Source organism: Chamaea fasciata, unplaced genomic scaffold (genome assembly GCF_029207755.1).
Source record: "Chamaea fasciata isolate MVZ Bird 193981 ecotype frontalis unplaced genomic scaffold, bChaFas1.0.hap1 SCAF_15, whole genome shotgun sequence".
Lineage (NCBI taxonomy): Eukaryota > Metazoa > Chordata > Aves > Passeriformes > Sylviidae > Chamaea > Chamaea fasciata.
In genome coordinates, this window is record NW_027094100.1 from 16,217,640 (window position 1) to 16,239,898 (window position 22,259).

The window sequence follows — 22,259 nt, forward strand, 5'->3', positions numbered from 1 at the left end:
TAGCGGTGGTAGTTTTTGATTCCTCCTTTGGTAACTGCTTTAGCTGAGATACTGTAACTCTGTTTAGAGACAGTAGCAGTAATTTTCCGTGTTTCGCGGTTTTTGTTTGTTTGGTTGGTTTTTGTTGTTGTTGGTTTTTGTTTGTTTCTTTGTTTGTTTTCCTGGGCTGTGCTTTCCTATATGCGGGGTGGATTGAAATGAGGAAGGGATTGTACCCCGTCCATGGTGAGCAGGAAGGACTTGGTTCTTCATGGGTCAAACGTTCAATTTCCGGGGAGAGGCTTTATTGTTAACACTTGTGTTCGATAAATTAGAATGTGTTAATAATATTGAAAGCAGATCCGTATTCTGTGGCAGGAGAAAGGTTCAGTCTGCATGACGATCATGCAAGAGAAAAGCACTGACACATGGTGTTGGAGATCTTGCCGTCCTCGCTGATCTGGTTCAGAAAGGGTGTGGCTGGATAAGGTGTTTAGCTTTGCACAGTCCCGTTCGTTGAAATTTCTGCTCTCCCTATCATATTTGGATAGGAAACCAATGTGGAAAATCACTTTCTCCATGCTGAGTTTAAAGATATTGTCACCCGTTTTGGGAGGCATGCAGTAATGGGACTAGTTGGCTTCATTTTTTTGTCTGGCACTTCGCTCTATTTTGCTCTTCGTGGTGTTTATTTCATGCAATGATGAGAGTGTTCAAAGTTTTGTGTTTCAGATAATTTTTTTCTATTCAATTTATATAGCTAATGGAACGGCAGATTTTTGCTATTCGACTTACTAGGCAAGCTATCTAAATATGAAATGATCAAGTATCAGGGAGATTGGCCAAGCGATTGTTTAGGCACTTGAATCAATTCATTTGCACATTAATTAGTGGTCAGCACAGATCCAAGGGCACAGCTGTACTTTTGCTTTATATTTCTATAATTCTTTTTCTGAAAGCACATCTTACCAACGTCATTAAGAGATACTTAGACGAATAGTTTACTAACGAGCTTCAATGCTTTACACACTGACTTCAGGAAAAAGGAAACTGAGAATGACTTGATTAAATGTAAATCTGTATAAACTAAGGAAACAATAGGTTTATCTTAGAAAGGAATATGAATTATTTGAAGCCTTGAAACTTCCCTTTGAGAGTTTTAGCTACATCTTTGTTTGTATCTATAATTCAATCCTGTAACAATTAGCTCCCTGACTTCAAGAAGCAGGCAATTACTATCGTCCCGCTTGTGTTAATGAACGTGATAGGTCTGGTCTTTCGGGACCCGGAATCTTCCCGTTTTCTCTCTGAGATCCTGTTGTTGAAGATGTCTTTGAAAAAAAAAAAAAAGGATAAGATTAACGATAAGTTATAGGGTAATACACGGAAAATGTTTTTTAATTAAAGTATAATGACAATACGAAGTCATAAGTTTCCCGTGCGGTTAAAGAACCACGCCCACGGAATGTCTCTGCCTTCCTCCCGATCGTGATGCCCTGGAGGATCAAGGCAGAGATGGGCTGGAGAAAAGGGGAGGCAGGAGATCGGCGCTGGACGAAAAGCGACGTCTCGGTGGCTCCTGTCCCGTGTGTGCAGCAGGGCCGGCGGGCAGCGCTGGGCAGCGCTCGGTGGCTGCAGTGCCGGGAGGAGGCTGCGGGCGCCGCTGTTGACCGAGAGGAGCGAGAGGAAGCTCGGAGCGCTACCGGCAGCCCCGCCCGCTGCGGCTCGCTCGCTCGGCTGCTGGCTGTCTGTCCGACCGTGCGGCCCGCGATCGTCCCCGCGGTGCGGGTCCATTCTGCAGGCAGGGACCGGCGGCAGCGCAGGGTGCAGAAGCTGAGAGCATTGAGCGGCAGCGGGAGTCGGATCGGCGGTGTTGCGGTGCCGACGGTGCCGCGGCGGAGATGTGCGCGGCGGGGAGGCGCTGGGGCCGGCGGCAGCGAGCTCTGCTCTGGGCCGTCCTGCTGGCGGCGTGGGAGGCGGCGTGGGGGCAGCTGCGCTACTCGGTGCCCGAGGAGATGCCCAAGGGCTCGTTCGTGGGCGACGTGGCCAAGGACCTGGGACTGCAGCTGCCGGCGCTCCGAGATGGCGGTGCGCGAATTGTCTCTGAAGGTAGGACTCAGTATTTCGCTCTGCACGGGAAGACGGGACATTTAGTGACGGCAGAGAGGATCGACAGGGAGCAGCTGTGTCAGCGTGTTCAGCAATGCGTGCTCCGCTGTGAGCTGATAGTGGAAGGGGAAATGAAAGTTTTCGGAATCCAGGTGGAAATCACGGACATTAATGACAGGGCGCCTAGCTTTCGAGGCACAGATATTGAACTTAGAATGAGTGAGACGACAGCACTGGGCGCGCGATTTCCCCTGGCCGAGGCTCACGACCCGGACTCGGGCCGGAATTCCCTGCAGAGCTACGAGCTGAGCGGCGACGAGCACTTCTCGCTGGCCGTGCAGGCGGGCCCCGGCGGCGATCAGCGTCCCGAGCTGGTGCTGGCGAAGGCGCTGGACCGGGAGGAGGCGGCGTTTCACGAGCTGGTGCTGCGGGCTATCGACGGCGGCGATCCGGCCCGGACGGGCACGGCTCGGATCCGAGTGACGGTGGTGGACGCGAACGACAACGCGCCCGTGTTCAGCCAGGCGGAGTACACGGTGCGTGTGCCCGAGGACGTGCCTGTGGGCTCAGCTCTTATCACCGTCACGGCTACAGATGCGGACGAGGGTCTGAACGGGGAAATTAAATACTCGTTTAAGAAAATTACTGAGATAGCTTCGCAGACTTTCCAGCTGCTCGGCGAGACGGGAGCAATCACCCTGTTGCGGAGCCTTGACTTCGAGGAAGGCGACTCTTACGAACTGGAGGTGCAGGCTCATGATGGGGGAGGCCTATCTGACACGACAAAAGTCGTGGTCAGTGTGATCGACGTCAACGACAATGTGCCAGAGATTTCAGTGCGGTCGGCACTGAGCGAGATCTCAGAAGACGCGCCGTCGGGAACTGTCGTGGCCCTACTGCACGTGAGGGACAGAGACTCGGGGGAAAACGGCGAGGTGCAGTGCGGGCTCGACGGGGGCGTCCCTTTCTTGCTGGAGAAGTCTTTTGATGATTACTATCGCGTGGTGACAGCGAGAGAGCTGGACCGAGAGCAGGTGTCGGAGTACAACGTGACGGTGCGGGCGGCCGACGGCGGGTCGCCGGCGCTGCAGAGCAGCGCGGTGCTGGCGCTGCGGGTGCTGGACGTGAACGACAACGCGCCGGTGTTCGCGGAGGAGCGCTACAGCGCGCGGCTGGCGGAGAACAACGCGGCGGGCGCGCTGGTGCTGAGGGTGCGCGCCACGGACGCGGACTGGGGGCAGAACGCGCGCGTGCGCTACCGGCTGTCGGAGGGGCGGGTGCGGGGCGCGCCGCTGTCGTCGTACGTGTCGGTGCAGGCGGAGACGGGCGCGCTGTACGCGCTGCGCTCCTTGGACTACGAGCAGGTGCGCGAGCTGCAGCTGTGGGTGCGTGCGGAGGACGGCGGCGCGCCGGCGCTGAGCAGCAACGTGTCGGTGCGGCTGCAGATCGTGGACGAGAACGACAACGCGCCGCAGGTGCTGTACCCGCCGGCGGCTCCCGCGGCGGGCTCGGGCGGGCCGTGGTCGGGCGTGGAGCTGGCGCCGCGCTGGTCGGAGCCCGGCGCGCTGGTGGCCAAGGTGGTGGCGGTGGACGCGGACGCGGGGCAGAACGCGTGGCTGTCGTACGAGCTGGCCAAGGCCACGGAGCCGGGGCTGTTCCGCGTGGGGCTGCACAGCGGCGAGGTGCGCACGGCGCGCTCCCCGCTGGCCCGCGACGCGGCGCGCCAGAGCCTGGTGGTGGTGGTGAAGGACCACGGGCGGCCGGCGCTGTCGGCCACGGCCACGCTGAGCGTGGTGCTGGCCGAGAGCGTGGCCGAGCTGCTGGCCGAGCTGGGCAGCGCGGCCGAGGCGGCGGCGCCGGCCGAGGCGGCCGGCAGCCTGACGCGCTGGCTGGTGCTGGCCGTGGCCGCCGTGTCGTGCCTCTTCGTGGCCTTCCTGCTGCTGCTGCTGGCGCTGCGCCTGCGCCGCTGGCGCCGCCAGCACCTGCTGCCGCCCGACAGCGGCGCCCTGCGCGGCGTGCCCGTGTCGCACTTCGTGGGCATCGACGGCGTGCGCGCCTTCCTGCAGTCCTACTCGCACGACGTGTCGCTCACGGCCGACTCGCGCAAGAGCCAGCTGCGCTTCTCGGGCGCCAGCTGCTGCGACACCCTCCCGGCCCGCCCGCTGCCCGACGAGCCCGCGCCGCTGCTCGGGGAGGAGGATGTGGCCGCCGCCCTCCCCACGGATCCCGCCGCTCCCTCGGTGAGTTTCTCTGTCCAGAGTTTCTCTGCCACACTTTCTCCTGATGCTTCCCTGGCCTTTTGCCTCCGTGTTTTTGGCTTGCATAGCAGACTTTACTGAAAAGCAAGATAGACTTTCCTTGGCTGACGTTCTGAAGGTTGGTGCCCATTACTGTCATGGGAAAATGGGATCGGTTCTCAGGCTTCCAGGTTGTGAAGACGGAGGGAGGGCGAAGGTTTCTGGTGGTTGGCTGTTCGTTAGGTCCGAGGTTTGGGTATTTCTCAGGTTCCAGGTATTCTTCCCCTACGTCACCTGTGCTGTGTAGAATCCGTGTTCCTGTTAGTATCAGCTCTTCTGAATGGATGTATCACGTTATTAAGAAATACAAAATTTGAGCAGGCTCGCGTGTCTTCCCAACAGCACATGTGATTGAATAGGCTGAATGAGTGTTGAACAAAGTGCTGCTGGCTTTGCGTGGAACTTCTCTGCACGTTGTTCTCAGGCTTTATCCTTCTCCATGATCCATAGTGGAGTTCAGTAGGGAAAGGCTTTGCATCATCCATGCTTTGATCTTTGTCCTCGACAGGGGACTGGGCCGAGCAACAAGTGGTCCTTGATGATGTCTGTCTGCCTGCCATGAGGATGAAGGATCCTCTTGAAGTTGTGACTCTTTGAAAAGCCTGTGGGTAGCCGCATGTGGAGGAGGAAATGCAGGAGGAAGTGGCAGAACTGCTTTGCTTTTTTCTTGTTGTTGCAAGTCGAGCTATGTCAAATGGAGATGGATGCACCTTGGCTATGAAATATTTAGCATGGCAAGAGAATTGCGTGGATGGAAAGGGAGAGATTCAAGGTGCAGCGGAACAAGTGAGGTGGGCATAATTCCCCCTGTGCAGATATTCACTGACTCAGTCTGTCTTGGAACACTGCTGGGCTTTTCCTTTTAGACCTGTGAAGTGTCTTCACAGAACTTCAGTGAGCTGGCAAATGGAACTTCCATAGTACAGAGAAGTAAAGATAGCTGTGTGAAATTTATGGTGTGAAGTAATGTGGTCTGGGGAGCTGAGCCTCCACTGTCACATGTTTTTAGGATATATGGTGAGAGAACACCATGGATGATGGGAAGGGTTGGAAATTGTGAGCTGTGCATGAATGTCCACTGAAAGAGTCAAGGGGATGATTTCCTCCATTCCCTGTCCAGTTCCTGTCTCCAGTATGAAGCAATGTGAGGGTTTTCTTTCCAAAGTAATTGTCGAGAAGATACGTATTCCAGCTGCATGGAGAACCCTGTGAGGGTCTTACTAAGTATTTGCAAGCCATCATAATTGTGTCACTTAAATGCTTGATGTGGTACTTGTGAAAGATGCCATATGGGAAGAGCAAGCTGTGTGTTTGAGGCCTGTAAACCAAGTCATAAATTACCTACTCTGAGTTATATAACCCAGATATTGTTTTGAGCTCTTCAATTCTGGAAATGATATTTTGCTGTCTCACTGTTCTGATGATGTGAAGATGTTTCTTTCATGTTTGTAGGTGAAGAGAGAGAGACTTCCATTGACAGGTTTCTTTAAAATGTCTCTGTACGAAATGCTTTTTCAGGTTCCATGGCTCGGGTGAAAAGTCAAATATTATCCATGGTAAGGAGAGACTGTCTGAGGAACTTTCCTTTTGGTGGAGTCTCTCTAAACTCTGAAGATTTCTGATAACCATGTGAGCTGTGAATGATTAGGGGGGAGTGTCGGGGGTATGGTGTATGAGGAGGCACTGGTGGAGACATGGCATGTCAGGAGGAGTCTTATGATTTTGTATTGCATAGTTTGGGCTCAAATGGCCTAGTTTGGGTTCGGTGTTCTTTTGCATGTGGAGTGGTAGTCATACATCTTGGAGGAGTCCATGTGCTGAAGAATGGTGATGTTGCCTTTGAGGTGGTAGTTGGATAGCTGGGTCTTTGACAGAGCTGGGAGCAATCAATGGCCTATATAACATTCTACACCTGTTGAAATAATTGGGAGGAACACAGCAATCTCAGTTATGATTGTTGGGATCTGATCAGCTGTGCACACAACTTTTCTTCTACTGATGTCCATATGCAAAATTTGCAGCTTTCATATTATGTTTGGACAGAGAGAAGAAGTCTGTGTATCCAGAGACAGGGCTGGTGCCGGAGTTCGCTGTGATATAGTTCAAAATGAATGAATGAATGAATGATGTCAAGTTCTACTTGTCCTAGTAGATGAGGCCCACAGCTGTGGTTCCAAGTGATTTCTTAATCTTACTCTCAAGGAAATGACTGTCTGGGGTCAGGTCCTATGTGAGGCCTCCTGTGCTTTAGTTAAAATCAAGTTTCCTGTCTTGTGTATATACTAGAGTTGACACAATCTGAAATGTGAGGCCATGATTGATACTCTTCTGGTGTTTTCCCATCCTTGGCTGAGTTGATTAAGTTCTTTTGGATGATTTCTTTCGGTTTGGGCTTGGTTGAGTTGTTTGTTTGTTTGCTTCTTTTCTTGTCAAGGAGTAAAGCTGATCCTCATTGTGCCTCAGAATCCTGGAAACTCCAAACCATACAATTATCCCGTAGGGAGAGTATCTCTCATCCATGCCTTGAAGCTATACATGTAATCATAGAATCAGGGAAACACAGAATCGTGGAATGGTTTGTGTGGAAAAGCACCTTAAGGAAAAAGTTTTTCCAACTCCTCTGCCATGGGCAGGGACATCTTCCACCAGGCCAGGTTGATTAGGGCCCCACCCAGCCTGCTCTTCAATTTTTCATTAAAGAAATATGACTTCATAAAGATATGTTTCCCTAAGGTGTTCTTTTCTCTGTGGCCAAGATACAACCAAAATTTTGGTGTATGTTGATGGTGAAACTAAAAGATGTGAATGCAGTGGTAGGAGGGTGAGTTCTGTGCCACAAATATCTGTGAATCTGTGGGTTTGGCTGAAAAATGATTTGATTCCTTTCTTGGTGCCAAAGCTGTGCCATTTCTGTTCTGTTCTGATCCTGGTTACTCTGTCATGAAAGAAAATGACAGTCCTCAACAGTAACATTTTCCACAGTAACTGTTTATGTTGAACCATAATTCTTGGCTAGAACAGCTGATTAATCCTGTGTGAAACCTCCTTTATCCATCCGTATCTCTATGCAAGATTGTGATATCGAGTTTCTTTAGAATTCTAAGTAACGCTTTCATTCAGGCCTTTGGTTCCAGGCTAAATTGCAGCTCATTTTCACAATTCTGGTCGGTTCTTTTAAATTTGAAACAGTGACAATTGTTTTTCAGCAAACCCTTCCTTCAGCCACCTAGGCAAGAGCTGTATATGTAGGAATGGGAAGAACAGGAAGCAGAAGCAGTAAGAGAATGTGTTGTGATTTGTCAGAAGGTTGAACTTGAGAAAGAGGTGGATGAGAAGCTGTTTACAATGATGGCTTCAGAACTGTGCAAGGTGAACAGGACACACAGTAGAAAAAATTGCTGAGGAGAGGACTAATCCTTCCAATGAAGCCGCCTGTCCTGCTGTCCAGTGTAAGTGTTTAGGGCCACATTTGCAGCTGGAGACCTCAGTGGCTTCTAGGTGCCTTGAGGGATGAATTTTGAGGCCTGAAATCAAGTCCTAGAAGGCTTCACTGTGAGCATGTCTGACAGCTTGTTGTGTTCTAATGCTTCCTCGCCTTATATGATTTATGTTTTGGGTTATCCTATGGGTTGTTTTTGGTTTTTTGTTGGGGGGGGTGGGTTCGGGGGTTTTTTTTTTTCCATTTTGTTTTTCCTTGATTTACTCTTTATGTGTGGATGCTTAATATTATCAACAACCTATCATTTCTTAGCAATCTATGGTGTGTTCATGTCTCTTGCTATTTTTCCAGTGGGAGTGGAAGGCAGGAGAGTGACTTCGTGTTCTGTTACTGCTGGGAGAAATAGATGTAAATATGACTTTAGTAGATGTTGCATCTGTGTGGAAAAGAGCACATGATAAAGACAGGGAGGAGATTCCCTCTAAGCCAATGCTTTCATGAGCCGTTCTCTGTTGGATGACTGCTAACCTTTCAGTATGGTTGTTTATCATTTGTATGCTTTAGAATCCTTCAGTTCCTTCTCCTCATGGTGGTGGGCAGACAAATGTACCAACCTTCTGGGTGTGCCTGCTGTCCGTTATCATCTCATGATAAATTTAAGATTTATCTCCAGTGAGACGGCCACAAGCAACCCCTTCCAGCTGCATGACATAGGAGAAAAAGGAGAAAGAGGAGCTCTGTGTGTGAGGCTAGAGAAGATGTCGGTCATTCCCTTGCTTGTTGTATGTCATAGATAACACAAGCCTGGGCCTGATGGAGTACAGTGTGATTTGAATTGCTTCTGTAGAGAAAGTGAGGCCTACAAAATGTTATCGCATCTGTTGACTTTTATGTGTTTCTAGCTCTTGCACTGCTTGTTGTCATGAGCTCAACCTCAGCGTGTCTGATCCCATGTGGAAGGTCTCCTCTGTCCCAATTGTCCAAGTGCAGGTGGGGTTCCCACCCAAACCTGTGATGTTTACAGCTGTAAAGAGGAAGGGTTTCATAAGCACATGTGTGCTCACTCAGGAACACTTTGTCTGTAGTGTGAAAATGCAGAAGCATCTCTGCTGCAGTTGTCAAAGTGCAGAGCGGCCACCCAGCCCAGCCAAGGTTTCCATAAACAGACCAGGGGCCAGAGGGAGAACCTGTGCAGTGTCTCCCACGTCATCACCTAGAGGAACGTGCTGGGAAATCATCTGGAGTTTGTTAAATGGCCGAGGAACGGGGTGGATAATCACCTTCAAAGAGTTACAGGCAGTGGGTCAATGTCCAGGTGCAAAGCAGTAACTTGTGTTTTCCCTCCAGGGGTCCTTCCTGGGACCTTCAGTACTGTTTAGTACCTCCATGGACAATGGGATGGAGTGCACCTTCAGAATATTTTCGGCTGACACCAATTTGAGTTGATTGCCGAGAGGGCAGAGATGCCAGCGAGGGATGGGCAGGAGAAGTGACCCCGTGCAACCATCATGAAGTTGAACAGGGCAAAGTGCAAGGCCCTGCTCCTGGGGTTAGGGCAATCCCCAGTTTAAAGGGAGAGTAGGGGTTAGGGAACAGGTTAGCAGAGGAGTACTTTTTCTTGTTTGTGGGTCATAAGATGGGACATGAGCCACCAGTGGGCACCTGCTGCTCAAATTGTGTCTTGCACTGCGTAACTAGTCCTCTGCCCAGCAGGTCGAGTGAGGTCTTTCCCCTGCTCTTAAGTCTCTTTTTGAGATCATAGACTGGATGTAGATCACGGGCCAATATCCCAAATGCGCATTTCCAGAAGGATCATGGAAGTGGTCTGAGAGTTGAAACACCTCTGCTATGGAGAAGGACAGAAGGAATTTAGGTCTTCAATCATGGAGACAGGATCATTCTGTGTGGAAGCTTTGAATTTCTTTTGCTGTTTCAGTTTATCCATAGGCCTATAGGAAATATGGACAGAGCTCTTTTTAGCAGGGCCAGTGGCCGTAGGAGAGTGGACTAGTGTTTTTAACTAAAAGAAGGGAGGTTTTGTTTAGGAGAAAGCTTTGCAGTGTGGGTTGTGGGAAAATGGAACATGTTGCCTTGAGAAGTTTTGGATATGCCTCCAACGTTCAAGTCTAGAAGAAACTGTTCCTGCTTATGGCAGAGGTGTGGATTAAATGCCTTTTAAAAAAAGTTGAAGTGTGAAACTGAAAACATTGTTTAGCTCTGTGAAGGACTCAGCGTTGGTTTGCAATTTCCTTTGTCAGGCAGGAGTTATGAAGGTGCAGATGAAACAACTTTAATGAGTCAGAAACAAAGTAGATACATAACAAATCTGCTGTCTTGGTATAGGGGTTGCTTACATTGCTTAAGACTGATCTATATCTCAGATTGGTTCATCCCAGGTAAGGACGGGACGATTCAAGAGATGGGAACAAAGGCAAAAAAGCCCTAGACGTCTTCCCTATATTATCATTTATTGCTGCTGTAGATGCGCTGTGATTTTATTAGGAGCTCCTTAATTCCGTTCTTTACTGCCTTGCCATGAATGTTGGATTCTGACTGTTCCATGTGACTCGAAAAAATGCCCTAAAAGCAGCGGACAGCACATCTCAGATAGAACCGCCTTAGAGTCGAATTAACCAAGAGCTTCTGCGCTCGCTGTGTGCGATGGAGGAGAGACCCCGCTGGCGGCGCAGCCCCGAGCCCCGCCCAAAGCCGGGCCCCCTGGAGCGCGGCCATCCGGCGGCTGCAGTGGCGTCGCGGCGCCTCCGGGTGTCGCTGTTGGCCGCCGCCGAGCGGCGCTGGAGCCGCGGCCGCCGCAGCGTCCTGCCCCCGCAGGCTGCTCGCTCGCCCGGCGCCGGCCACAGCGCCAGCGGCCCCGCCAGCACCAGCAGCAGCGGCGGCGGAAAGAGGGGGCGAAAGGCGGCGCTTGTCGGGGAGCAGCGGCGTCCGAGGCGGCCCTTGCGGGCCGGCTGCGCTGCGGCGGCCCGAGCGGGCTGTAGTGAGAGCGAGAGCGGCTGGAAGGGAGGCGGGGCAGCGGCAGGAGTCCGGCAGGAGCGCGGCGAGCTGTGGCCACAGAGAATGGCGGTGAGGCGGCGGCAGAGGCGCGGGCCGGGCGGCGGGCGAGCGCTGCTGGGCGCGGTGCTGCTGTGCGTGTGGTGGCGGGCGGCGGCCGAGCGGGTCCGCTACGCCATCCCCGAGGAGCTGGGCAGAGGCTCGCTGGTGGGGCCGCTGGCGCGGGACCTGGGGCTCAGCGCGGACGAGCTGCCGGCGCGCAAGCTGCAGGTGGCGTCTGCCGGCAAGAAGCAGCTGAAATACTTCACTGTGAATGAGGAGAACGGGAACCTGTACGTGAACGAGAGGCTGGACCGGGAGGAGATGTGCGGCGAGTCGGTGACCTGCTCCATCAGCTTCGAGGTTTTGGTGCACAACCCGCTGAACGTTTTCCATGTCGAAGTGGCCATCGAGGACGTGAACGACAACTCCCCGACCTTCAGGAAGGCTTCTCTGGACCTCGAGATTGATGAATGGACGCTTCCCGGTGCTCGATTTCCCCTGGAGATGGCCCGAGACGCTGATGTAGGAAGTAACTCGTTGCTGACTTACCAGCTCACCAGCAACCCGTCCTTTAGTTTGTCCATGATGGAAAAGGCGGGTGGAAAGAAGCAGCCGGAATTGGTGCTAGAGAGAGCTTTGGACCGAGAGAAGCAGAGCTCCTTTGAGTTAGTGCTTATGGCAGTTGACGGCGGGGACCCCGCCAGGTCCGGGACTGTCCAGGTTCGGGTCAACGTGACAGATGCCAACGACAACCCTCCCGTGTTCAGTAAAAGAGTCTACGAGGCACGAGTGGCGGAGAATCTGCCGGCAGGATCTCTGGTGCTGCGAGTGGTCGCCACGGATGCAGACTCGGGCAGCAACGGGCGGGTATCCTATTCCTTCAGCAGCGTCCCAGATACTGTCAAGGCATTGTTCGCTGTCGAAAGTGACAGCGGTGAGGTCAGGACGGTGGGTCCCCTCGATTTCGAGGAAAAGAATAAATACATCTTTGGCGTTGAAGCGAGAGACGGCGGCGGGCTCACCAGTCATTGCGAAGTGCAGATCGACCTCACCGACGAGAATGACAATGCGCCCGAGATCACGGTTTTATCTCTGTCGAGTCCTGTCCCTGAGGACGCGCCAGTCGGCACCGTGGTGGCACTGCTGAATGTGAACGATCCAGATTCCGGGGAGAACGGTCAGGTGTCGTGCGAGCTGTCGGGCGAGGCGCCGCTGTCGATCGTGGCGTCGCCGGGCGGCTCGTACAAGGTGGTGACGGCGAGCGCGCTGGACCGCGAGCAGGCGGCCGAGCACCGCGTGACGGTGGTGGCCCGGGACCGGGGCAGGCCGGCGCTGCGCAGCAGCGCGGAGCTGGTGCTGGAGGTGTCGGACGTGAACGACAACGCGCCGGTGTTCGAGGAGGCGGCGTACAGCGCGTACGTGGCGGAGAACAACGCGGCGGGCGCGCTGGTGCTGCGCGTGCAGGCGCGGGACGCGGACGCGGGCGCCAACGGGCGCGTGAGCTACTGGCTGGCGGGCGGCAGCGCGGGCGCGGCGGGCGCGGCGCCGCCGGTGTCGGTGGAGGCGCGGAGCGGCGCGCTGTACGCGCAGCGCTCTTTCGACTACGAGCGGTGCCGCGAGTTCGCGGTGGAGGTGCGGGCGCAGGACGGCGGCGCGCCGGCGCGCAGCTCCACGGCCACGGTGCGCGTCTTCGTGCTGGACCGCAACGACAACGCGCCGCGGGTGCTGTGGCCGGCGGCGGGCGCGGGGGCCGCGGCGCCGGGAGAGGCGGCGGCGGCGACTCCTTTCGAGGTGGTTCCGCGTTCGGCCGAGGCCGGCTACCTGGTGGCCAAGGTGGTGGCGGTGGACGCGGACGCGGGGCGCAACGCGTGGCTGTCGTACGAGCTGGTGCAGGCGTCGGAGCCGGCGCTGTTCCGCGTGGGGCTGCACAGCGGCGAGGTGCGCACGGCGCGCGCCGTGTCCGAGCGGGACGCGGCCAAGCAGCGTGTGGTGGCCGTGGTGAAGGACCACGGGCAGCCGGCGCTGTCGGCCACGGCCACGCTGCACGTGGTGCTGGCCGAGAGCTTGCAGGAGGCGCTGCCGGAGCTGAGCGAGCGGGCGGCGGGCGCCGAGGCGCCGGCGGCCGAGCTGCAGTTCTACCTGGTGCTGGCGCTGGCGCTGCTGTCGGCGCTCTTGGTGCTGAGCGTGGCGCTGGCCGTGCTGGCGCGGCTGCGCCGGGCCGGGCCGCCCGCCGTGCTGCGCTGCCTGGGCGCGCAGCGCTTCTCGGTGGCCGGCGCCGCCTTCCCGGCCGACTTCTGCGAGGGCACCTTGCCCTACTCCTACAACCTGTGCGTGGCGGCGCCGGCCCGCGCCGTGCCCGAGGCCGCTTGGCCGCCGCCGCCGCCGGTGCCCATCCTGTCGGCGGAGGAGCTTCTGGGCGGGGATTCCTGCGAGAAGCCGAGCTCGAACAGCAGCACCGTCGCGGGAGAGCCGGTCGCCGTTGCCGACGTACCGCAGGTCTGTAAAGGGTGGGCTCCTTCCTTTTTCGCCTTTCCTAAAAGACGTTGCTTTTGCCCTGGTTTTATCTGGGTGGTGTCGATTTGGAGTCCTCGTCTGTGTCTCTGTGTAGCGGCGGAATTTTTTGATTCCTCCTTGGTAACTCCTTTAGCTGAAAAGCTTTGACTAACTCTCCTTTGAGGTAGTAGCAGTGCTTTTCCGGGTTTCCCCTTTTTTTTTTTTTTTTTTTTTTTTTTTTTTTTTTTTAATTGTTTGTTTGGGGCTTTTTGTTTGTTTTGTTTTGTTTTTGTGGTTTTTTTGGTGACTTGCGCTTTCCTATTTGCGTCGTGGATTGAAATGAGGAAGGGAATGTCATTCGTCCATGGAGAGCAGGAAGGACTTGGTTCTTCATAAGGTCAAGCGTTCAATTTCCGGAGAGAGGTTTTGTGGTCAACACTGGAGCTCGATAAATTAGAAGGCGATAGCGATATTGAAAACAGATCCGTATTCTGTGGAAATAGAACGGCTGTTTCTGCCTGACGATCATGCAAGAGAAAAGCACTGACACCTCGTGTTGGAGATATCTCCGTCCAGGCTGATCTGGTTCAGAAACGTTTTGGTTGGATAAGCTGTGTAGCTTTACACAATCCCGTTCTTTGAAATTTCTGCTCTCCCTATCAGATTTGGAACGGAAAACAATGTGGAAAATTCCGTTTTCCATCCTGAGTTTAAACATACTGTCACCGCTTTTGGGAGGAAGGCAGAAGTGGGACTAGTTGTCTTTCTTTTTGTGACTCGCAGTTAGCTCTATTTTGCTCTTCGTGATGTGCATTTCTTACAGTGGTGAGAGTGTTGAATATTTTGTGTTTCAGAGAATTTTTTTTCTATTATATTTACATAGTTAAGGGAATTTAGTAGAAGTCGGGTGTATCAAGAACGGGAAATTTTTGCAATTCTGTTCACTAGGCTAGCTCTCTAAATATGATGTGATCAAGTATCAGGGAGATTGGCCAAGCGATTGTATAGGATCTTGAATCAATTCATTTGCACATTGATTGGTGGTCAGTCCAGATTCAAGGGCACAGCTGTACTTTTGTTTTACGTTTCTATAATTCTTTTTCTGCAAACACATCGTACCCACGCCATTAAGTGATAATTACATGAATAGTTTCCTAACGAGCTTCAACGCCTTATACATTGACTTCAGGAAAAAGGTAACTTACAATGATTTGATTAAATGCAAATCTGCATTAACTAAGGAAAAACTTGGTTTATCTTAAAAAGGAATATCAATTTTGTGAAGTCTCTAAACTTCCCTTTGAGAGTTTTAGCTGCATCTTTATTCGTATCTGTAATTCAATCCTGTAACAATTAGCTCCCTGACTTTAAGAAGCATGCAATTGCTCTCATCCCGCTTGTGTTAATGAACCCGATAGCTCTGTGTTTTCGGGATGCGGTATCTTCCCGTTTTCTCTCTGAGAGTTTGTTGTTGACGATGCTTTTGAACAAAAAGATATACAAGAAAATATAAGCTGCATAGGTAAATCTGAAAATGTATTTTAATTTAAATACAATGACTTTAGTAAGTGATTAGTTTCCCCGTGCGATTAAAGAAACACGCCGACGGATTGCCTCTGCCTTCCTCCCGATCGCGATGCCCTGGAGGATCAAGGCAGAGATGGGCAGGAGAAATGTGGAGGCAGGAGATCGGCGCTGGACGAAAAGCGACGTCTCGGTGGCTCCTGTCCCGTGTGTGCAGCAGGGCCGGCGGGCAGCGCTGGGCAGCGCTCGGTGGCTGCAGTGCCGGGAGGAGGCTGCGGGCGCCGCTGTTGACCGAGAGGAGCGAGAGGAAGCTCGGAGCGCTACCGGCAGCCCCGCCCGCTGCGGATCGGCTCGCTCGCTTGCTGGCTGTCTGTCCGACCGTGCGGCCCGCGATCGTCCCCTTGGTGCCGGTCCATTCTGCAGGCAGGGACCGGCGGCAGCGCAGGGTGCAGAAGCTGAGAGCATTGAGCGGCAGCGGGAGTCGGATCGGCGGTGTTGCGGTGCCGACGGTGCCGCGGCGGAGATGTGCGCGGCGGGGAGGCGCTGGGGCCGGCGGCAGCGAGCTCTGCTCTGGGCCGTCCTGCTGGCGGCGTGGGAGGCGGCGTGGGGGCAGCTGCGCTACTCGGTGCCCGAGGAGATGCCCAAGGGCTCGTTCGTGGGCGACGTGGCCAAGGACCTGGGGCTGCAGCTGCCGGCGCTCCGAGATCGTGGCGTCCGTATCTTGGACAAAGGTAGGACTCAGTATTTCGCTCTGCACGGGAAGACGGGACATTTAGTGACGGCGGAGAGGATCGACAGAGAGCAGCTTTGTCGGCTGGTGGAGAAATGCGTGCTGCGCTGTGAGCTGATAGTGGAGGGACAGATGCAGGTTTATGGAATGGAAGTAGAAATTACAGACATTAACGACAACGCACCCAGTTTTCAAGTCGCAGAAAAAGAATTGAGGATGAGCGAGATGACTGCTCCGGGGTCGCGGTTTCCCCTGCCAGACGCTCATGATCCTGACTCGGGTCGCAATTCCCTGCAGAGCTACGAGCTGAGTGGCGACGAGCACTTCTCGCTGGCCGTGCAGGCGGGGCCCGGCGGCGATCAGAATCCCGAGTTGGTGCTGGCGAAGGCCCTGGACCGGGAGGAGGCGGCGTTTCACGAGCTGGTGCTGAGGGCGAGTGACGGCGGCGATCCGGCCCGGACGGGCACGGCTCGGATCCGAGTGACGGTGCTGGACGCGAACGACAACGCGCCCGTGTTCAGCCAGGCGGAGTACACGGTGCGTGTGCCCGAGGACGTGCCCGTGGGCTCCGTCCTCCTTATTGTCACGGCCACGGACGCCGACGAGGGTCAGAATGGGAATGTGAAATACTCGATTGAGAAAATGACAGAGAGAGCCGCGCAGATATTCCAAGTGGACGGCGAGACGGGAGCGATCACCCTGTTTCGGAGTCTGGACTTCGAGGAAGACAAGTCCTACGAAATGAAGGTGCAAGCACATGACGGGGGAGGCCTTTCCGACACTGCCAAGGTTGTGGTTATCGTAACAGATTTTAATGACAACGCGCCCGAACTCACAGTGTCCTCGGCGCTGAGTGAGATATCTGAGGATTCGCCGTCGGGGACGGTTGTAGCCCTGCTGCACGTGCAGGATCAGGACTCGGGAGTGAACGGCGAGGTTCGGTGCTCACTCGACGACGGCGTCCCTTTCCGGCTCGAGAAGTCCTTTGATGATTACTATCGCGTGGTGACAACGAGAGAGCTGGACCGTGAGCAGGTGTCGGAGTACAACGTGACGGTGCGGGCGGCCGACGGCGGGTCGCCGGCGCTGCAGAGCAGCGCGGTGCTGGCGCTGCGGGTGCTGGACGTGAACGACAACGCGCCGGTGTTCGCGGAGGAGCGCTACAGCGCGCGGCTGGCGGAGAACAACGCGGCGGGCGCGCTGGTGCTGAGGGTGCGCGCCACGGACGCGGACTGGGGGCAGAACGCGCGCGTGCGCTACCGGCTGTCGGAGGGGCGGGTGCGGGGCGCGCCGCTGTCGTCGTACGTGTCGGTGCAGGCGGAGACGGGCGCGCTGTACGCGCTGCGCTCCTTGGACTACGAGCAGGTGCGCGAGCTGCAGCTGTGGGTGCGTGCGGAGGACGGCGGCGCGCCGGCGCTGAGCAGCAACGTGTCGGTGCGGCTGCAGATCGTGGACGAGAACGACAACGCGCCGCAGGTGCTGTACCCGCCGGCGGCTCCCGCGGCGGGCTCGGGCGGGCCGTGGTCGGGCGTGGAGCTGGCGCCGCGCTGGTCGGAGCCCGGCGCGCTGGTGGCCAAGGTGGTGGCGGTGGACGCGGACGCGGGGCAGAACGCGTGGCTGTCGTACGAGCTGGCCAAGGCCACGGAGCCGGGGCTGTTCCGCGTGGGGCTGCACAGCGGCGAGGTGCGCACGGCGCGCTCCCCGCTGGCCCGCGACGCGGCGCGCCAGAGCCTGGTGGTGGTGGTGAAGGACCACGGGCGGCCGGCGCTGTCGGCCACGGCCACGCTGAGCGTGGTGCTGGCCGAGAGCGTGGCCGAGCTGCTGGCCGAGCTGGGCAGCGCGGCCGAGGCGGCGGCGCCGGCCGAGGCGGCCGGCAGCCTGACGCGCTGGCTGGTGCTGGCCGTGGCCGCCGTGTCGTGCCTCTTCGTGGCCTTCCTGCTGCTGCTGCTGGCGCTGCGCCTGCGCCGCTGGCGCCGCCAGCACCTGCTGCCGCCCGACAGCGGCGCCCTGCGCGGCGTGCCCGTGTCGCACTTCGTGGGCATCGACGGCGTGCGCGCCTTCCTGCAGTCCTACTCGCACGACGTGTCGCTCACGGCCGACTCGCGCAAGAGCCAGCTGCGCTTCTCGGGCGCCAGCTGCTGCGACACCCTCCCGGCCCGCCCGCTGCCCGACGAGCCCGCGCCGCTGCTCGGGGAGGAGGATGTGGCCGCCGCCCTCCCCACGGATCCCGCCGCTCCCTCGGTGAGTTTCTCTGTCCGGATTTTCTCTGCCACGCCTTTACCTGATGTTCCTGTGCTCTTTCCTCGCCGTGTTGTGTGGCTTGCTTAGGAGACTTTGCTTAAAAGCAAAGTAGAGTTTCCTTGGCTGACGTTCTTAAGGCTAATGCGTGTTGCTGTCATTGTGTGAACACGGAGTCGGTCCTCAGCCTTCCATCTATTGGAGAAGCCTGCTCCTGGCAGGCTGTTTGTTAGGTCAAAGGTTTAGGTATTTCTCAGGTTCCAGGTATTCTTTCCCTATGTCACCTGTGCTGTGTAGAATCCGTGCTCCTGTTAGTATTCATTTTCTGAATGGACGTATCACGTTATTAACAAGAACAAGTTTTTAGCCGGCTCATGTGTCTTGCCAACTGGACACGTGCTTGATTCTGTTGAATGTGCAGTGAATAAAGTGCTGCTGGCTTTGCGTGGAACTTCTCTGCACGTTGTTCTCAGCCTTTATCGTTCTCCATGATCCATTGTGGAGACCAGCAGGGAAAGGCTTTGCATCATCCATGCTTTGATCTTTGTCCTCGACAGAGGACTGGGCCGAGCAACAAGTGGTCCTTGATTATGTCTGTCTGCCTGTTCTGAAGATGTAGGATCCTCTTGAAGGTGTGACTCTTTGAAAAGCCTGTGGGTGGCCGCATGTGGAGGAGGAAATGCAGGAGAAAAATGCAGGACTGTTTTGATTTTTCTTTTTTATGAAGGTAGAGCTATGTCAAATGGAGCTGGATGACTCGTGGCTATAGAATATTTAGCATGGCAAGAGAATTGCGTGGATGGGAAGGGAGAGATTCCAGGTGCAGCGGGACATGGAAGGTGGGCATAATTCCCCCTGTGCAGATATTCACTGACTCAGTCTGTCTTGGAACACTGCTGGGCTTTTCCTTTTAGACCTGTGAAGTGTCTTCACAAAATATCCGTGAGCAGGCAAATGGAGCTTCCATAGTACAGAGAAGTAAAGATAGCTGTGTGAAATTAGTGGTCTAAAGAAAAGGGATCTGTGAGCTGGGCCTCCACTGTCACATGTTTTTAGGATATATGGGTGAGAGAACACCATGGATGATGGGAAGGGTTGGAAGTTTGAGTCTTGTGAGCTGTGCATGAATGTCTGCTGAAAGAGTCAAGGGGATGATTTCCTCCATTCCCTGTCCAGTTCCTGTCTCTAGTATGAAGCAGTGTGAGGGTTTTCTTCCCAAAGTAATTGTCAAGAAGATATGTATTCCAGCTGCATGGAGAACCCTGTGAGGGTCTTTCTAAGTATTTGCACACCATCATAATTGTGTCACTTAAAAGCTTGATGTGGTACTTGTGAAAGATGCCATATGGGAAGAGCAAGCTGTGTGTTTGGGGCCTGTAAACCAAGTCATTAATTATCTACTCTGAGTTATATAAGCCAGAAAAATGTTATGAACTCTTCAACTCTGCAGGTGTTGACTCTCTGTCTCGCTGTTCTGATGATGTGAAGATGTTTCTTTCATGTTTGTAGGCGAAGAGGGAGAGACTTCCATCGACATGTTTCTTTAAAATGTCTGTGTAGGAAATGCTTTTTCGTGTTCCATGGCTAGGGTGAAAAGTCAAATATTATCCATACTAAGGAGAGACTGTCTGAGCTGCTTTCCTTTTGGTGGAGTCCCTCTAAACTCTGAAGATATGTGGTAACCATGTGAGCTGTGATTGAATAGGGGGGAGTGTTGGGGGTGTGGTGTGCAAGGAGACACTGGTGGAGACATGGCATGTGTTTTGTTGATCCTCAGGGCTATTGCTGACCTTATGAACATCACTCAGGAAGAGGCTTATGATTTTGTGTTGTGTGGTTTGGGCTCAAATGTCCTAGTTTGGGTCTGGTATTCTTTTGCATGCCATGTGGTAGTCACATATTGTGTGAGGAGTCCATGTGCTGAAGAATGGTGATGTTGCCTTTGAGGTGGTAGTTGGATAGCTGGGTCTTTGTCAGAGCTGGGAACAATTTATGGTCTCTATAAAAATTTTGACTTGTTCAAATGATTGGGAGGAACAGAGTAATCTTAGTTGTGATTGTTGGGATCTGATCAGCTGTGCACACAACTTTTCTTCTACTGATGTCCGTATACAAAATTTGCTTTCCTGTTTTGTTTGGACAGAGAGAAGAAGTCTGTGTATTCATTGACAGGGCTGGTGCTGGAGTTCACTGTGATATAGTTCGAAATGAATGAATGAATTGTGTTACGTTCTATTTGTCCTAGTAGATGAGGCCCACAGCTGTGGTTCCAAGTTTTCCTTGATCTTACTCTCCAAAGAAATGAGTGTCTGGGGTGAGCTCCTGTGTGAGGCCTCCTGTGCATTAGTTACAATTGAGTTTCCTGTGTTGTGTCTATACTACTGTTGACACAATCTGAAATGTGAGGCCATGATTGATATTCTTCTGGCGTTTTCCCAATCCTTCCCACGCTGGGTTGTGGCTGGGTTGTGGGTTTCGTGTCTTTCAATGATTTCTTTGGTTTGGGTTTGGTTGAGTTGTTTGTTTGTTTGTTTGCTAGTTTCCTTGTCAAGGAGTAAAGCTGATCCTCATTGCACCTGGCAATTCTGCAAACTCCAAAACATACAATTATCCCGCAGGGAGAGTGTCTCTCATCCATACCTTGGATCTGCACAGGTATTCATAGAATCAGAGAAATACCAAATCATGGAATGGTTTGTGTTGAAAAGGAAATTAGAGATCATTTTCCCCTGCAAGATCTGACTCCTCTGCCATAGGCAGGGACTTCTTCGACCAGACCATGTTGCTCAGAGCCCCACCCAGCCTGACCTTGAATATTTCATTAAAGAAATACAACTTAATAAATGTATGTTTCTCCAATGTATTGTTTTCTCTATGGTCAACGTACAACCAGAATTTTGGTGTATGTTGTTGGTGAGACTAAAGGCTGTGAATGCAGAGTGAGGAGGGTGGGTTTTGTGCCAGGAAAATTGGTGAAGCCATGTGGGTTTGGCTGAGAAATGGTTTGATTTCATGCTTGGTGCCAAATTCAGTACCATTTCTGTTCTGTTCTGATCCTGGCTTCTGTGTCATGAAAGACAATGACAATCTTCAACAGTAACATTTTCCACAGTAACTGTTCATGTAGAACCATAATTCTTGGCTAGAACACCTAATTAATGGTGTGTGAAACCTGCATTATCCATCACTATCTCTGTGGAAGATTGTGAAAGGGAGTTTCATCACAATCCTTATTACACTTTTCTTCAGGCCTTTGTTTCCAGGCTAAGTTGCAGCTCATTTTCACAATTCCGGTCGGTGCTTTTAAATTTGAAACAGTGACTATTGTTTTTCAGCAAATCCTTCATTCAGCCACCTAGGCAAGAGCTGTGTGTGTGGGAATGGGAAGAACAGGAAGCAGAAACAGTAAGAGAATGTGTTGTGATTTGTCAGAAGGTTGAACTTGAGAAAGAGGCAGATGAGAAGCTGTTTAAAATTATGGTTTCATAATTGTGCAAGGTGAGTAGGACACAGAGTAGAAAAAATTGCTGAGGAGAGGACTAATCCTTCCAATGAAGCCGCCTGTCCTGCTGTCCAGTGTAAGTGTTTAGGGCCACACTTGCAGCTTGAGAACTCAGGCACTTCTAGGTGCCTTGAGGGATGAATTTTATGTCCTGAAATCAAGTCCTAGAAGACTTCACTGTGAACATGTCTGACAGCTTGTTGTCTTCTAATCCTTCCTCGCCTTATCTGAATCATGTTTTAGGTTTTTCTGCAGGTTTTCTTGTTTACTTCTTTTTTTATTTTTTCATTTTGTTTTTCAATGATTTATTCTGTATGTAGGTATGCTTACTATTATGAATAACCTCTTCTTTTTTAGGAATGGATGCTGTGTTCATGTCTCTTGCTCTTGTCCCAGTGGGAGTGGAAGGCAGGAGATATGAGAGTGACTTTGTGTTCTGTTACTGCTGGGAGAAATAGATGTAAATTGCACTTTAGTAGACATTGCATCTGTGTGGAAAAGAGCACATGATAAAGACAGGGAGGAGATTCCCTGTAAGCAAATGGTTTGATGAGCCATTCTCTGTTGGATGGCTGCTAATCTTTCAGTATGGTTGTTTATCATTTGTGTGCTTTAGAATCCTTCAGTTCCTTCTCCTCATGATGGTGAGCAGACAAATGTACCAACCTTCTGGGTGCAGCTGCAGTGCATTATCATCTCATGATAAATTTAAGATTTATCTCCAGTGAGGAGATAGCCACAAGCAAAACCCTCAACTAACATGGCCTAGAAAAAAAGAAGAGAGGGGAACTCTGTGTGTGAGGCTAGAGAAGATGTCGGTCATTCCCTTGCTTGTTGTATGTCATAGATAACACAAGCCTGGGCCTGATGGAGTACCGTGTGATTTGAGTTGCTTCT

General features: G+C 53.1%; 2 protein-coding genes and 1 pseudogene across 2 annotated transcripts in view; all 3 read left to right on the forward strand.

Annotated features, from left to right (window-relative positions):
- LOC136297530 (uncharacterized) overlaps positions 1-22,259 on the forward strand; it is a 156,826-nt gene that overhangs the window by 44,774 nt on the left and 89,793 nt on the right. The window lies entirely within an intron of this gene.
- Positions 1,795-9,041, forward strand: LOC136297490 (protocadherin gamma-A10-like). Its single transcript, XM_066197434.1, has 2 exons — positions 1,795-4,328; positions 8,910-9,041. The coding sequence occupies exons 1-2, from the start codon at positions 1,881-1,883 to the stop codon at positions 9,039-9,041; spliced, it is 2,580 nt and encodes an 859-aa protein (XP_066053531.1). The 5' UTR covers positions 1,795-1,880.
- LOC136297492 (protocadherin gamma-B5 pseudogene) lies at positions 10,557-14,197 on the forward strand (annotated as a pseudogene).

What these genes read in the sequence shown, in the direction of transcription:
- LOC136297490 (XM_066197434.1), top strand. Translation starts at nt 1,881, where the DNA reads ATGTGCGCGGCGGGGAGGCGCTGGGGCCGGCGGCAGCGAGCTCTGCTC. An exon ending in CGGATCCCGCCGCTCCCTCG is followed by an intron (nt 4,329 to 8,909) that starts GTGAGTTTCTCT and finishes CTTTGTCTGTAG; the next exon opens with TGTGAAAATGCAGAAGCATC.